Genomic DNA, 17,427 nt, shown 5'->3' with positions numbered 1-17,427 from the left:
TATACTGTAGTTTATCAATCCATCAATCAATCAAATTTTATTTATACAGCGCTTTTTACAACAGTTGTTGTCACAAAGCAGCTTTACAAGTGCCGAGTCCTAGCCCTCAGTGAGCAAGCCAAAGGCGACAGTGGCAAGGAAAAACTCCCTAGTTTTTTTTTTTTGCATGAGGAAGAAACCTTGAGAGGAACCAAGACACCAGTCACCATGACAACAACAACAATTTAGACAGAAGGAAATATAGAAAAGGAAAAAGATGTAATAATGTCCATCATGGTGTAGGCATCCGGTTAGGCAGGAGGTGGCCAGCCCAGGATGGATCGCTTGTCTCTCCTCATCTCATTATTCCTCAAGCAGGCGGGCAGCCATGTGGAAAAAATAAAACAGGGAAAAGTAGCTCTGTATGAGGACATATATAGAACAGGTGAAATTATAAACATTTCTGGAGTGTGGCAGCAACTCCGGCATTAAGTTAAATTATTACAGCTTAGCTAAAAAGGCAGAACCAGAAGGTAACATAGACTTGGGAGCATTCTGAGACAATGGCATCCATCCACTGCACTGTCAACAAACTTGAGTGACCACAAGCAGTGACAGAATGACTGCACCAGTGCCCCAGTCTACCATAAAACACTTTGTCTATGAACCGCTGGATCTGTACCTTTATCTAAGGGGGGATATTAATTATCAAACGGTAAACTAAATAAGTGGGTTTTCAATCTAGACTTAAAGATTGTGACTGTGTCAGAGTCCTGGACACATTTTGGAAGGTTGTTCCAAAGCTGGGGGGGCTTACAAGAAAAGGCTCTTCCCCCTGCTGTAACCTTATTAATTTTTGGAACTAATAAAAGACCAGCACCCTGTGATCTTAGTGGACGTGGGGGTTCATAATAAGTTCCTGGAGGTATTCAAGAGCAAGCCCGTGCAGTGCTTTATAAGTTAATAAAAGAATTTAAAAATCAATACGGAATATAACTGGGAGCCAATGCAGGGCTGATAGGACTAGTCTAATATGCTGAAATTTTCTAGTTCTGGTCAGAACTCTGGCTGCTGCATTTTGAACTATTTTAAGTTTATTTAGATTCTTATTTGAACATCCTGACAGTAGTTAGTTACAGTTGTCTAATCTAGAGCTAACAAAGGCATGCATCAATTTTTCTTCATCATGTGATAATGCATTTCTTAACTTGGCAATGTTGCGGAGATGTAGAAAAGCTATCCTAGTAGTATTATCTATGTATTTATCAAATGATAGGTCGAAGCTGAGTATGACGCCTAGGATTTTGGCTTCTGTGCCAGGTGTTCTGTGCCAGGTGTAATGAGGAGAACTTCTGTTTTGTCCTCATTAACTTGGAGGAAGTTTAGAGACATCCAGCATTTAATATCTTTTACACAGGCCTCAATTTTTCCTATCAGGTATGGCTGATATGTAAAGTTGAGTGTCATCTGCATAGCAGTGAAAATTGACACCTTGTTTGATTATAATTGTGCCCAATGGTAGCATATATAATGTAAATAATAGTGGTCCTAAAATGGAGCCTTGCGGGACCCCATATTTAACTTTTGTACATTTGGATTGAATATTATTGAGCTCTACAAACTGATGGCGATTTGTTAAGTAAGAGTTAAACCATGAAAGGGCTGTGCCTGAGACTCCAACCCAGCGTTCTAACCGTTTTAGCAAGATCCTATGATCAATTGTGTCAAAAGCTGCACTAAGATCAAGAAGCACTATGTGATATATCTGTGATTCCTATGCAGATATAGGCATAATTGCTGGGCAACAGCTTTTTCTATGATCTTAGATATAAATGATGTGTTCGAAATGGGTCTATAATTAGATAGCACAGTCGGATCAAGATTTGGTTTCTTGATCAGAGCTTTAATAACTGCTATTTTACATGACTTGGGCATGTGACCTATTGTAATGGATGAGTTAACTATAGTTAGAAGAGGTTCAGTTACAGCTGGTAATACCTCTTTTAATAACTTTGAGGGAACTGAGTCTAGAGTGCAGGTAGTACAATTTAAGGAAGAAATTATTTTCTCTAATTCTGATTGTGGGAGTGGATGAAAAGCATCAAGTTTTTCTCCCAGTATATAATTTAAATCAATATCAACCAAACCAGATTACATACCAGTTGTATTGCTAATAAAAGGTTTTATATTTTGTCTAATATTCTCTATTTTATTATCAAAGAAATCTATAAATACATTGCTAGTGAGGTTTACTGGAATCTGAGGTTCTGCGCCTGCTTGATTTTTTGTAAGTTTAGAAATAGTATTAAAAAGAAATCTAGGATTGTTTTTATTTTTCTCTATCAGTGAGGCTAAGTATGCTGAGCGTGCTTTTGTGAGTGCCCGTTTGTACTCAATAATGCTATCCTTCCAGGCACAGTAGAATACTTCCAACTTAGTAGATCGCCATTTCCGCTCTAATTTACGTGCTATTTGTTTTAAGTTTCTAGTTTGGTCAGTGTACCACGGGGCGAGCTTTTTGGATCTAGCCTTTTTATATTTTAGTGGAGCTACTATATCTAAAGCTGATCTGCAGGTATTCTCTAAGCAGTCGGTTTGACTATCTAACTCTCCTGGATCGGATGGCAAATGAGCTAAAGCAGTTAAGTCAGGGAGGGTTTCAATAAACTGTGTTGCTGTTGATGAATTTATCGAGTGTTTTATACACTGCCGAGGAGACGAGCGGGTATTTATGTTAAGATGAATCTCGAATTGGACTAAATAGTGATCAGAGATTGCTACGGTTTGCGGAAGTATATTTATATGATCTATGTCGATACCAGCTGTTCCAGAGGAAACTTTACTTAAATATAACTGTACTTGAACAGAACTTTAGTTGAAAAGAGCTTTGCTTGAATCACCTCTGTCTGAAATATATAAACATGTTTCTATTTCAATCAATCAAAGTTTATTTGTATAGCGCTTTTAACAACTCAAGTTGTCACAAAGCAGCTTTACAGGATTTACAAGGTTAACAATACTATGGGTCCAGAACCCTAATGAGCAAGCCAAAGGCGACAGTGGCGAGGAAAAACTCCCTATGATGGTGGAGAATAGGAAGAAACCTCGGGAGAACCAAGACTCAAAAGGGAACCCATCCTCCATTGGACGGCCCGTTAACACACAAATACACAAGTCACACACAAATCACACAATCAGACTAGGTAAAAGGTAGAATTGAAAGTTCTGGGTTTTGATATTGTCGCTGTAAATGTCTGTTGATGAACGCCAGGCTTTCATTCCATTTTCCTATTCCTATTTATGTTTCTAATAAATACTTAGTAAACGTGGTAAAGTATGGAGATGATTCCGTGCCTATTCGAAATGTAATCGCTACTAGGCAAAAATGGAAATGCAATCCACAAAATGCATTGCTTTTCCTTACAAACATGCAGAATACGTGCCACAATGAAATGCAAAAGCACTATTACATTACATTTCAATGCACTTTATCTCTTTATTGAGAAACAATACACAAGAATTACCATTCAAAACCAAAATGCTGAATTTGTGCCAGAATTGAATATAATACAGCTGGAAATGTAATCATGGCACCGAGGTATTGTTTTTTACTGTACGGTATTTCTGACATAAATGTCTCCTTTAAATGTAATGATCACGAGATTGATTTAAACACTGATGTGATGAAAACATGCCACAATGAAAAGTAAAAGCTCCAGTGTGTGTGGATTTGTATTTAAAGAAAGAAACGCTGAATTCGTGCCAGAAGCCACCTTGAAATGCAATCGACTGAACGTCATTGTATTCCACTGTGTGTCTCTGCGAAGCTGTAATCGTGCCAGTATGAAATCTAATCACTGTCCAATAGGAACGCTCGCCTGAATTTGGGGTGGGGCTTAGACTCCAGTCAGAAGCAATCGCTCATAGTTGGACTTGAAAGCAGCAGAAATGTCTTTTCACGACAGAATAAAAGAGGAAATAAACAGTCTAATTGGACAAATTGAGGCTGGTGCAGTTACAGACGACTACGTGCTTAACTTAATTAAGCTGAAGGTGCTGGACAATATTGAAAATGGACCTTGAAAGTGTCGTACATGTGCTTGAAAAGGTGGATGAACCCTGCAAACAGCGCTGAAGAGCGGAACGCGAGAGATAAAGTGCATTGAAATGTAATGTAATAGTGCTTTTGCATTTCATTGTGGCACGTATTCTGCATGTTTGTATGGAAAAGCAATGCATTTTGTGGATTGCATTTCCATTTTTGCCTAGTAGCGATTACATTTCGAATAGGCACGGAATCATCTCCATAGTAAAGTATTCAGGTCACTTGTTGCATGCATATGTGAGTATTTTACTTTGCTGTAAAAGGTCACACATTATGTTTTTTTATTTCTTCTTTATTACTTATATTTTATTTTGATTACAGGTGTTTACTTGTTTCTTTGTATGTGTGTGTGTGTGTGTGTGTGTGTGTGTGTGTATGCACTGGGTTCATGTGTGTGTATTTGTTGGGTATGCATGTCTGCGTTCTGTCATTCGTCAGGTGAGAATGAGAAGTCCTGTGTGGTGATGCTGGTGGATGACTCCATTCATGAGGAAGAAGAGGAGTTTCGTCTGGTTCTGGGAACTCCCAGGAGCAAGTCCACCTATGGAGCTGCAGTTGGACAACAGAAGGAAACTCTGGTCACCATCACTGACAAGAAGGACAGTGAGTCCACTAGCAATCTGACACACGCACACAGCTAAAGAAATGAAAGCTTGAAAAATTAAAAGCTCAAATTTGGCCTAAATGTGACCAAGTCTCCAACCTGCATGAGTGTCTTATGTTTCTCTCCTTCAGAGGCTGTGATCAGATTCTCAGAGACAAAGTACAGTGTGAAGGAGCCCCAGGCAGCTGGTGAGATTGCTGTGGTAAAGATTCCTGTTCTCCGTCTGGGTGACACTTCCAAGGTTTCAGTGGTGAGAGTTCATACCAAAGATGGTTCAGCTACGTCAGGAGAGGACTACAACCCCCTGTCTCAAGGTCAGCAGTGAGGAGTACACACAGTATCCTAGTTCATCATCGCCCTGTTAGGGTTGGATTAGGTTTACCTGTACTGGAATTTAACTAGCAACTGATGAAATTCATTATTTTAATATAATGCCTACATATATACTTTGTAAAGTTTACAGTTTTTTGCGGACGCTAAGACCCAATTTCTGAAACTATCGCTCTTTTGTCGAAACTTAACACACAGCAGCCAATGCTACACACACATCAGGCAAAACATCTCACACTTTTGGAAAAAGCACACACTTCAACCAAAACTCTTGCAACTCTTGCCAAAACCATATTTTTGCATCTAAATGCTACACACAAATATCAGAAAATTAGCCTTTCATATATGTGACTACACACTGAAGTGACAAATGGAAAACACTACTACCATGTGTTTGAGTGTTTAGTTTAGTCTGTTGTGAAGGTCTCACATATACATGAATATTCACAAATATTGAGGTTATTTCTGCATATTCAGTACATTTACACCATAAAGTAAAATGCCATTACAAGGGGAAGGTTTTTTTGGTTTAGCATGAACACTACAGCAACACATGCTCTATATAATGGAAACATATGAACAACAAAAAAGAAAAAAAAAAAAGAAGTGTTGAAGAAGGTGATGATGTGCACAGTGTTGTAGGGACCAAGAGTGGCATGTTGATGAGTGGCAAATTTATAACACAGTTGTTTCACACTGTCACTGGTCCAGTCCGGATAGACTCACTGAGTGGATGTTGCTGATGGTGACGTGGTCAGTAATGATGTGCTGTTGAAGTTGTCAGAAACGTATGCAGTTGTTGGTTCTGACCATGTTGATGATGGTCTCTTTCTGTTCTGAGGTGGACAGCCATCCACCAAGGGGTAGTCTAGTACATGATGTATAGAGGATGGGTCTACTTATCTATTCTCATTTTGAATTGTCTGAATGATGCTACAGTGTAGCAGCACAGATAAGGTTGGACCCTTTGCCTCCAGAAAACCCAACGCATGCTTGACCACATGGTCAACCAGAGTGGATCTGATCTCATCCATTATGGTTGCTCATCCTCTTCCTCATTCTCGTACTCTTCATCGTCATCTATATGCAATATTGAAGCTTGGTGTGCAAGATTTGCAACTTGTGGCCTCTTTATAGGGATTAGGCTTTGATGTCTAAAAATTAGTGTTGTAACGTGAGAACTGGCTATGAATTTTGGTAGGTGAGTGTAGCAGTTGCATGACAGTGTTTTCTAAAAGAAACACAATTTTCAGTTTTGAATGTTTTGTCTTATGTGAACAACTGTGTTTAATTTTTTGCAAAAAGTGTGTTTTTGAATTTCTAAATGAGTGTAAGGCAGAGAATGTGCTTAAAGTTTAGTGCACCCAGTCAATAGATAGGCTACATGAGTTAGTTGCTTCAGAAATTGTCTTGGCAGCTGCAAAAAACTTTATTAGTATAAAACTCAGTAAAAATCATCTGAAATTATTGAAGCAATAATACACGAGAGGGAGTGCTATAACGTGTAATATTGGCACTGCTGTGCTGCGGTCATAGGCACGAGGCCTCAGGCCGAGTGCCGTAGATCAGCACAGCAGTGCCAATATTACACGTTATAGCACGAACCTCGAGTGTAATATTGCGATTATACCACAGTTCAATTATCGCTGTTTATTGAAAAATTTTGAGTTAAAGAGGACGAGAAAATACGACCTGTTTGGTTAAAAATACGCCAGTTAAAATAGTTCCATTCAATGGCTCGCTGCTAAACTTACACAACACTGGAACAGCCTTACCCAATAAATATTATAGCAGTAAATATACACAAAACAACTGTTGATAAAGTTGTATTTATTAAAAATAAAGTACAACAATTATTGACGAATTATTGGCGGAGTAATACATGGAGAGCTTCGAGTTACAGTGCTATAATGTGTAATATTGGCACTCCTAGATCGCCTCTCAGCCAATCACATTGTAGGGTCAGAACTAACTGTGGTATAATTGAAATTATATTTGAAATGATATTGTTCATGTATTTTATTTCAGAACTAATCTCTAATTTCTCAAAAAGGGAAAGAGCATTGTATAATTTCTTCTACAGTTCTTCTCTCCCTTCACTGCTAAGCCATGATATCTCTGTATGCTTTTGTGTGTGTGTGTGCGTGTGTGTGTGTTTAGATGTTGAGTTTAAGGAGGGGGAGACGGAGCATGTGGTTATGGTTCAGGTTCTGTATGATGGGCAGAGGGAGATCCGTGAGGCCTTCACTGTCCATCTGAAGCCGGATGAGTACATGGTGGCTGAGACACAGGTCAGAAGTCACTGACTGCATAAATATCAACACCAATTCCACAGCACAAACATGCATATCCACACAGTAACCTGGTAACCTCACTCACTAAAATAGTCTTATGGCAGCTGCCTATGTCAGCAGGGGCCAGTCACTGTCTCCTGTGGAGACAGCCGCCGTCTGTCCCTCTGCTCTGTGATATAGGAATGTGTCTCAGAGGATGCACTGATCTATAAACAGAGTTCACAGTGCATGACCAACATATAGTTGGGCAGGTTACTACACAAGGTTCAATAGATAAGTGCAGTGTTACCACCTATTCCTATTACTTCTCTCAATGTTTAACACAAAAGCACTCACATTTGACAGTGGTGTAGTCTAGCATCACAACTTACCATCTACTTGCTTCTTGTGCTTTTATATAGTGTTGATTCTTTCTGTGAATCTTCATGAGGCTGATTTGTTGAGACATGGCTGATTTACTGACGTGAATTACATTGTCCTGTTCAGATGAGTAAAGCCATCGTGTACATTGAAGAGATGGACAGTGTAGCTGATGTCACCTTCCCGGCGGTGCCCCAGGTTGTGTCTCTGCTTCTATATGATGACACAGCTCGGGCAAAAGATCATCCTCATCCTCCCACAGGCTACCCAGTGGTGTGTGTGACGGTGAGTTTAATACACGCACACATACACACAATTATATGTGCACATGCACACACACACACACACACACAAATATCCTCGTTCACACACACACACAAAATATGCTGTGCTTGTCAACATTTTGTGTTTTTAATTCATTGTTCATATTTCAATTTAGAATTTCTGAGGTAAAAAAAAGAATATACTGTACAAACAAATTCCTTGTTGCCATGTAATTCAAGCAGCCTAAGCAGAAATTCTCAGCCTTAAAATCAGCCTTAAAATAATACAATATGAAAAAAACTCTCAGGAAGTGGAATGTATCTCTGATCTTCAGTATTTCTTGAACAGTTTTTCAACTTCTTCTTAATGATTCCTTAGGCATGCAACCCAAAACACTCTGAGTTTGACAAGACAGGCTCCATCTGTGCAGAGGAGAACATTAACGATACCCTAACTCAGTACCGGTGGCTCGTCAGCGCCCCCAGTGGTCCAGATGGTGTCACAAGCCCCATGCGTGAAGTAGACACCAACACCTTCTTCACCAACACCAAGTCCATCACACTGGACTCCATCTACTTCCAGGCGGGCTCCCGCGTACAATGTGCTGCCCGGGCCTTCAATGCTAACGGAGATGCCGGGCTGGAGCTCAGCTCCACCATTATGGTCATTAGCTCTGAGGAGGGTAAGTTCCTGCTCCTATTTCTGATGGTTAATACAAGACATATCAATGAGTGTGTACCACTCCAACTTCATGAGGGAAAAATCTGGATCAGATGTGGTGAATCGAGGCTAGAACTAACCTCTCAATGTGGTATAAATTCTAGAGTCATCAGTGTTTAACGTATACCCTAACGCCATAGATTAAATTAAATGAACAGATCTAAAAGGATAATTTGCCACCAGTGATTTTCATTTTCAGTTTAGTATAGTATTTCCAAATTTACCACAGAATGTCTAAAACACCCCAAGAAGACAGACAATTATTGAACTTGATTGAGCAAACCAAAATGATAATATTTTAATTTGTTTTGTGTAGGCCTCTGCCAGCCCCGTATTCCTGGTACTGTCGGTGCTGAGCCATTCTCCGCAAAGATCCGCTACACTGGCTCAGATGACCCTGACTATCCCAACCTCATTAAACTCACAGTAACCATGCCACATATGGATGGTGAGTGTCATTTTCACAAGTATCTTGCTGCAATAGATAAAACCAAGAACAAAAGTTAAAAGGGTTAAAAACTTACCTCATTCCTGAATCCACCAAAAATTATGTTCAGTGTTTATTGTTGTACTTATTAAACTTTCTGAAGTGTGATAAGAACCTCTTTCTCCTACTTCTCTAAAAAAACATTTTTATGCAGCATTTAGAAGATGAAGTAGTTGAAGATGGTTTAAGGGTCTTTATTTTGTAAATTCTGAACTGGTTTGAAGTTTCGGACCAAAGCCTTTTGTAGAGGTGTGTTCCTGGAAGGCTATATAATGTTTTCACTGCTGTAACATCTGGTGTAATCCGTTTGTTAATTTTAAACCTTTTATGAGTGGAACCAGGTGTGACAGAGCAGGGATGAAATTGAGGCCTTTCAAAGCTGGAGTGGTCTTTTGCTACAGAGAGCATCTGTTCAGTCAAAGTCACACTCATTGTTCTTCACTTCCTCTAGGAATGCTGCCGGTCATCTCCACACGTCCGCTCTCAAACTTTGAGCTGACACTGAGTGCAGATGGCACACGTGCCGGGAACCACCGCTGCTCCAACCTTCTGGACTTCAACGAGATCCATACAGGACACGGTTTTATCACAGATGCCACCAAGAACCCTGAGATTATTGGTGAGACGGCACCATACCAATACAGCATGGCTATGCGCAGTGCCAACTCCTTGCGTTTCTACCGGAGCCTGAATCTCGAGGCCTGTCTGTGGGAGTTTAGCAGCTACTACGACATGTCTGAGCTGCTGAATCAGTGTGGAGGATCCATCAGCACAGACGGGCAGGTGAGGTCAATTGCCCTGAGAACACCATGGTTTCAGGCTGCTGGCATTTGTTGTTAATGAGTGGGTTCAAGTTAAATAGGTGCTTTTGTAATTTGTGGTTTGGAGTATAGCACATTCCATTTAAAATGAAAAAATGTGAGGTTAAAGGTCCTCAGTGAATGCCTGAAAAGAGTGGCATTCATCTCAAGAGCATTATTCATGATTAATGCATATTCTTTGAGGTTTACCTCCAGATATTAAACAACCAAAAAGTCTCAAGAAAAGAAAACTCAGGTTTGCTACAGTTTCCTAAAAAGTAAATTAAAAATTCCAGTAGAATTCTGGAACAGTATTTCATGGAGCTCAATTTGTACTGGGATGTTGGAACCAGAAAAGTGTGGAGTTAAAAAGTGACTGACATCATGTTATCTGTAAATAATGTTGGTTGACATGCATGGTAATGTGATGAATCATGCATAGTAATGTACCTACTGATGGCAGAAATGACACAAATTATGAAGGGTTTTAAGTTTACATCCCACTAAGGGCTGCAGATCGTTGTAACAAGGGGGAGGCAGGAGGTAGAGGCATTGGTTTGCACACAAACACATTTATTTAAATAGCATGCTAATTCTTAGCAACAATGAGCTATTATTTGTAAAAACACTTAGGCACACCCTACAGGGACTGAGCTAGAACAAAGACGAGCAACAAGCACAAGTGAGACACATTAAATACTGTTACATTAACAAGACACAAGTGACGCACATTAAATACTGTTATATTAACAACACACAAGTGAGACACATTAAATACTGTTACATTAACAACACACAAGTGAGACACATTAAATACTGTTACATTAACAACACACAAGTGACACACATTAAATACTGTTACTTTAACAAGACAAAAGTGAGCCACATTAAATACTGTTACATTAACAAGACACAAGTTATCCACATTAAATACTGTTACATTAACAACACACAAGTGCAACACATAATGATAACGAGAAAAGCAACAGGTGTGAAAAATGACACCAATCAATATACACACAGAACCACACCGACAAACAAACACACACACACACACACACACACACACACACACACACACACACACACACACACACACACACACACAACCACACCCACACACACACAGAACCACAATACACACACAGAACCACACCCACAAACACACACACACACACACACACACACACACACACACAGAACCACACCCACGAACACACACACACACACACACACACACACACACACACGCACAGAACCACACCAACGAACACACACACACACACACAGAACCACACACACGCACACAGAACCATACCCCCGAACACACACACACACACACACAGAACCACACCCACGAACACACACACACACACACCCATGAACACACACACACAGAACCACACGCACTAACACAAATCAAATCAAATCAAAAATTTTTTGTATAGCACTTTTCACAACACATGTTGTCACAAAGCAGCTTTACAGGATTTACAAGGTTAACAATACTATGGGTCCAGAACCCTAATGAGCAAGCCAAAGGCGACAGTGGTGAGGAAAAACTCCCTATGATGGTGGGGAATAGGAAGAAACCTCGGGAGGACCAAGACTCAAAAGGGAACCCATCCTCCATTGGGCGGCCCATTAACACATAAACACATGCACATAGACACAGACAAACTTGAGGGCGGAGAGGAAATCAATGAATTCTCAACCGTTCAAGTGCACAATCATCTAACCACATATACACAAATACACATATAAACATATACACAAATACACATATACACATATACACAAATACACATATCCACAGATAAACAAATACACAAATACTCAAATACACATATAAACATATACACAAATACACATATACACAAATACACATATAGCCATATAAACATATACACATACACAAATACACATACACATATACACATATAAACATATACACAAATACACATATGCACATATAGATATATAAACATGTACACAAATACACATATCCATATATACACATAAACATATAGACATATAGCCACATACACATATACACATAAACATATCCACATAAACACAAACCAATATATACACAAATACACATATCTACATATAAATATATACACAAATACACATATACACAAATACACATATAGCCATATAAACATATACACAAATACACATATGCACATATCCATATACACACATACACATATCCACATATACATATATACATAAATACACATATACACAAATACACATAGATCAGGTTGATGTATCAAAATTTCTTAACCTCTCTGTATCATTTAAAATTTAAAATGCAAACTTAAAATTAATTAATCAACAAAAGCTTTGTCATTGTCCATTTACATGGTCCAGACTGTTAAATGTATGTGCACTTGCATACAATATCTGCGAAAAGTCTTACCTCTTTACTTAGGCAGCTATGGACACCTATGGCCGTTTCCTTATTGGCTATGTTGATGTTCTTAATATGGGTGTTTGTGTTTTGTGTTATGTGTGTGTGCTGTGTGTGTGTAGGTGCTGAATCTGGTCCAATCTTATGTTACTCTCCGGGTGCCTCTCTTCGTCTCCTACGTGTTCCACTCTCCTGTTGCTGTTGGTGGCTGGCAGCACTTTGACCTTCAGTCTGAGCTGCGACTTACTTTTGTGTACGACACTGCCATCTTGTGGCAGGATGGCATTGGTAGCCCCCCCGAGGCTGAACTGCAAGGTAGCCTTTCTGCACACATCTACTGCACAATCTACTGGTTATCTCCAGACTCCTTTAAAATACATCAACTGTGCCAATAAGTCATAGGATACTAATACTAATATAATACTAATTATAGTCATTTTAATCTGGATATAAACATTGACTTGGATAGCCCTAACCCTAGAGGATAGCATTTGATAATTCACCCAAGACACTCAAGTCTTGTCAGCACTTCTGTATATTACCCAATACTCTCATAATGTGAGCATGACAGTGAATAGTTGACATTAATATATTTGTCACTGTCCCTTACTTGTCTCATGGCATTTATCACTTTTATTGATTTACTCTTTTTATTTTGTGCAATCACATTGATAGGTGCTGTGTACCCCACCAGCATGAGAATCAACGAGGAGGGACGTCTGGTTGTAAACTTTAAAACAGAGGCACGTTTCAGGGGGCTGTTTGTCATGTCACACCCAGGTAAACAGTCTCTGTCTCTCATTCCCACAGGCGGGTGTCACTCTAGGATTTCTACCATTTTTATTTTAGCTGCTACATCCAGCCTGCAACCGTGTAGCAACCTGTGTGTAGTACAAACAGGGTCATTAAATCCAGTCAGTCCCATGGATGTTGTAATGGGAAAAACAGTTTTGAGTTTGTCCTTGTTTCCAGCTTCCAATTGTCTTTACCACGCAGGAGAAGAGTCAGTGCTAGAGTCACAGTTTCCAAAGAATCTAAAGAGAGTGTTAAATGGCAGTATTTGAGGTAGATGATATTTGAGATGGATGATGGTATTGGAGGTAGATGATGGTATTGGAGGTGGATGATGGTATTTGAGGTGGATGATGGTATTGGAGGTGGATGATGGTATTGGAGGTGGATGATGGTGTTTGAGGTGGATGATGGTATTTGAGGTAGATGATGGTATTGAGGTAGATGGTGGTATTTGAGGTGGATGGTGGTATTGGAGGTAGATGATGGTATTTGAGGTACATGATGGTATTGGAGGTAGATGATGGTATTTGAGGTAGATGATGGTATTGGAGGTAGATGATGGTATTGGAGGTGGATGATGGTATTTGAGGTGGATGATGGTATTGGAGGTGGATGATGGTATTGGAGGTGGATGATGGTATTTGAGGTAGATGATGGTATTGGAGGTAGATGATGGTATTTGAGGTGGATGATGGTATTTGAGGTGGATGATGGTATTGGAGGTAGATGATGGTATTTGAGGTGGATGATGGTATTGGAGGTGGATGATGGTATTTGAGGTGGATGATGGTATTGGAGGTAGATGATGGTATTTGAGGTGGATGATGGTATTTGAGGTAGATGATGGTATTGGAGGTAGATGATGGTATTGGAGGTGGATGATGGTATTTGAGGTGGATGATGGTATTGGAGGTGGATGACAGTATTGCTGGTCTGCCTCCTCTCCCATCACGCATCTCAGTCACAAATGTATAGGGTAGAGCCCATCACCTATAGAGGGCACACACTCACACAAAAGCCAACAAATATATGCAAAATATCAAGATTTTAATTATGGCTCCTACAGATGTTTATGTGATGAATTTGCAAGTCATGCAAGTAGAAAGGTTTTTGGTATTAACAGTTCTTGCAGGCTTCTGCATATTTCAACATTATTTATTGTAGCATCAGTGCTTGATTTAATTTATTCTTGAAGGGTAATTGAGCGGAATTGCATATAAACGTTTATAAATGTTGTGTATTACTAGTGGGTTAACTGTGAAATTCAGACTGCGTCTGCAGGGTATGGCTAAAGTAATCATTCTATTGGCATTCAGGCAGCAGCCTTTCATCCATGGTGATGTCTGCTGCTCATCCCGGGCTTACATTCACACTCTCTCTGGTTCGGACTGAGCCCACATACAACCAACCAATGCAGCAGTGGAGTTTTGTCTCTGACTTTGCTGTGAGTACTTGGTGACTAAGACATTGTTATTCATATAAATGTATGGTGATGTTCTCTTCTTGTGTGTGTTCTTTGCTCTGATATTTCACATTCCAAATACAACACAATAATCCACAAGCAAGGAAACAATAGGTTGTGTGTGTGTATGTGTGTGTGTAGGTTAGAGACTACTCTGGTACTTACACAGTGAAGCTGATTCCCTGTAGTGCTGCTCCTCATGGAGAGTTCAGTATTCCACCCGTGTGCCACCCCAGAGAGCCACTTACCTTCGACATGGACATCCGCTTCCAGCAGGTCAGACCAATGTCCAGTATTCCCTCTAAACACTGTAACATCAAACCAAATTTTATTTATATAGCACTTTTTACAACAGTTGTTGTCACAAAGCAGCTTTACAAGTGTCTGAGTCCCCATTACATATATACCTAACATACATAATCTGGTATATAAATGTATAGAAGTATTATATAGCTTAACCCAAACCCAAGATATGGGTTGTGTACAAAGAGGCTTGTCCTAGTCTCTTAAACTAAAATCAGGTTTAATTATTTTAAATCTTTGTGTGTATTTCATGCTAAGTATTCGCTCACCCATTCAAATGATCATAATCAGGTGTTACAATCACTTCATCACAAGTGTATAAAATGAAGCACCTAGGCATGCCGACTGTTTTTACAAATATTTGTGAAAGAATGGGCTGCTAAAAACACTAAAAGAACACATCCTAGATCTCAATAAATAAAATATTCCAGTTGAAAATTGTTATTTATGTAATGTGGGCAAAGCAGCAGAAGGCACTAAAGGCATTTGAAGGTCTTTATTGTCCATGATATGCACAGCAGAAGTGCAAACTCTTTAAACAAAAGGATTACAAAAGGCTTCAGGTTGACGATGAAGAGATGGCAGGCTAACAACTGCTAGAATTAGAGACAGGTGTGCTGCATTAATAATCAGGTGATTGGGATCGAAGGAGTGGTGTTGTGGAGGTGTGTCATGAAGTGGGCGTCTCCCCTGAGCCCGGATCCCAAACTAACTACTGTGACAATTTATTACAATAGTGGAATGCGTTGAGAACAAAATAACAAAAAATGATCAATGTAAATCAAAATTATCCCATGGAGGTTGGTAATTGGAATCATACTCAAAATGAAGGGAAAATCAAATGACTGATGACTGAGGCTGATCCAACTTCAGTGGAAATTTCTCAAGTCAAGTTAAAATTACTCTCAGTAGTGTGTGTGGCCTCCACGTGCCTGTTTGACCTCCCTACAACACCTGGGCATGCTCCTGACCCTAACCCTAACCCTAACTGTGGCAATATAGTGTGTATATAAAAAATAAAGGGAAGACTAAAAGAGCACATCCTAGATCACATGAGCACATGAAGGTCTGTGTGGCCCTCCACAGAAATGCCTCCCCACACCATTACTGACCCACTGCCAAACCGGTCAGGCTGGAGGATGTTGCAGGCAGCAGAACGTTTCTCCACATGTTCTGTCCCATGTGCTCAGTGTGAACCTGCTCTTATCCTTGAAGACAACAGGGGGCCAATGGAAAATCTGCCAGTCTTGGTGTTCTCTGTCAAATGCCAATCGCCATGCATGGTGTTGAAACATGGATACTAGTAGCTTGCTGGAGGTCATTTTGCAGGGTTAGGGGTTAGGGTTAGGGCTCCGGCGCTGTTCCTCCTGTGACCCCTCCGTTTCCTTCCCAGGTTAGTGATCCTGTGGCTGCAGAGTTCAGTCTAAACACACAGATGTTCCTGTTGTCTAAAAAAGAACTGTGGCTGTCTGATGGCTCCATGGGGTTTGGAGAAGGCACAGATGCAGCTTTTACTGAAGGTAAACTGGCCTTTAATTAATATAAATACATTTCTGATGCATTACTGTGTAACAGATTGTTTCCATATAAACTATTACAGCCATTTAAAATTAATGTGGTGATTTTGCTTGGGAATAGTGATTCTATCCCACATTTTTTTAAGTGTTAACTGGTATTATTACTATTAACATGTGATTGCAAATTGTACATACCAAAGTAATATTGGGAATACTACTGTGAGCACATCTGAGACTGGTGCATGAATCTTTTTGGTTGTTGTGCAGGCTCCACAATATATGGCCGTGTAATGGTGGATCCGGTGCAGAACTTGGGAGAATCATTTTCCTGTAGCATCGAAAAGGTTTTTCTTTGCACAGGCACAGATGGCTATGTGCCAAAGTATAACCCCACCAATAAGGAGTATGGTTGTCTGGCTGACACGCCCTCATTGCTCTACACATTCAAGATCTTGGTATGCTAATTTATTTAATGTCTGGGTATTTCAAAATGTGAACAGTGATTTTTCTAGAAATCAAAGCTTACAAATGAGCAGGGTATTGATTGATTATTCATTTCGATTACATGACAAAGAATGCCTCTTATTGCTTGGTATGGATTCCCAATTAGTGACCTACCTAAATGTTCCTCATCACATGTGAGTTTGCTGTTACTGTGTCTGTCTTTCCTCTAGGATAAAGCCCAGCCTGAAACCCAGGCAACATCCTTTGGAGATCTGCATTTCGATGCCACCCTGGCCATTGACACCCCAGGTGCCCTTCCACTGATTAAACAGTCTGGATCTGATGGCTTTACCCTGTCCTCATCTCCACTCTTCCAGGTCAGAAGTGCTTTTAGTTACTTTCTAAGAAACCATGCAGCCTTCTTTTTACCGTTGGGGTCTTGAGATATTTAGCCTTTAGTGTGATTTGCTGATTTTAATACATTTTAATTGCTGAATTATTATTAAGAGTAAAGAAGAGACAATATGAAGATGTGTTCTGATTA

The 17,427-nt window shown here is 39.8% G+C and overlaps 1 protein-coding gene across 1 annotated transcript in view; it reads left to right on the top strand.

Moving 5' to 3' along the window:
• The window catches only part of frem3 (Fras1 related extracellular matrix 3), a 52,097-nt gene that overhangs the window by 25,895 nt on the left and 8,775 nt on the right, over nucleotides 1-17,427 (top strand). The window contains exons 10-23 of the mRNA XM_076974731.1: nucleotides 4,523-4,687; nucleotides 4,820-5,002; nucleotides 7,179-7,309; nucleotides 7,799-7,957; nucleotides 8,315-8,618; nucleotides 8,973-9,104; nucleotides 9,595-9,926; nucleotides 12,485-12,677; nucleotides 13,038-13,142; nucleotides 14,474-14,601; nucleotides 14,761-14,895; nucleotides 16,316-16,442; nucleotides 16,707-16,894; nucleotides 17,114-17,260. Of these exons, the coding sequence (XP_076830846.1) occupies nucleotides 4,523-4,687; nucleotides 4,820-5,002; nucleotides 7,179-7,309; nucleotides 7,799-7,957; nucleotides 8,315-8,618; nucleotides 8,973-9,104; nucleotides 9,595-9,926; nucleotides 12,485-12,677; nucleotides 13,038-13,142; nucleotides 14,474-14,601; nucleotides 14,761-14,895; nucleotides 16,316-16,442; nucleotides 16,707-16,894; nucleotides 17,114-17,260 (2,429 nt within the window). The remainder of the gene's footprint in view (nucleotides 1-4,522; nucleotides 4,688-4,819; nucleotides 5,003-7,178; nucleotides 7,310-7,798; nucleotides 7,958-8,314; nucleotides 8,619-8,972; nucleotides 9,105-9,594; nucleotides 9,927-12,484; nucleotides 12,678-13,037; nucleotides 13,143-14,473; nucleotides 14,602-14,760; nucleotides 14,896-16,315; nucleotides 16,443-16,706; nucleotides 16,895-17,113; nucleotides 17,261-17,427) is intronic.

This window comes from Brachyhypopomus gauderio, chromosome 15 (assembly GCF_052324685.1).
Source record: "Brachyhypopomus gauderio isolate BG-103 chromosome 15, BGAUD_0.2, whole genome shotgun sequence".
Lineage (NCBI taxonomy): Eukaryota > Metazoa > Chordata > Actinopteri > Gymnotiformes > Hypopomidae > Brachyhypopomus > Brachyhypopomus gauderio.
Note: the sequence above shows the minus strand (reverse complement) of the source record. Positions and strands in the feature narration are given on the sequence as shown.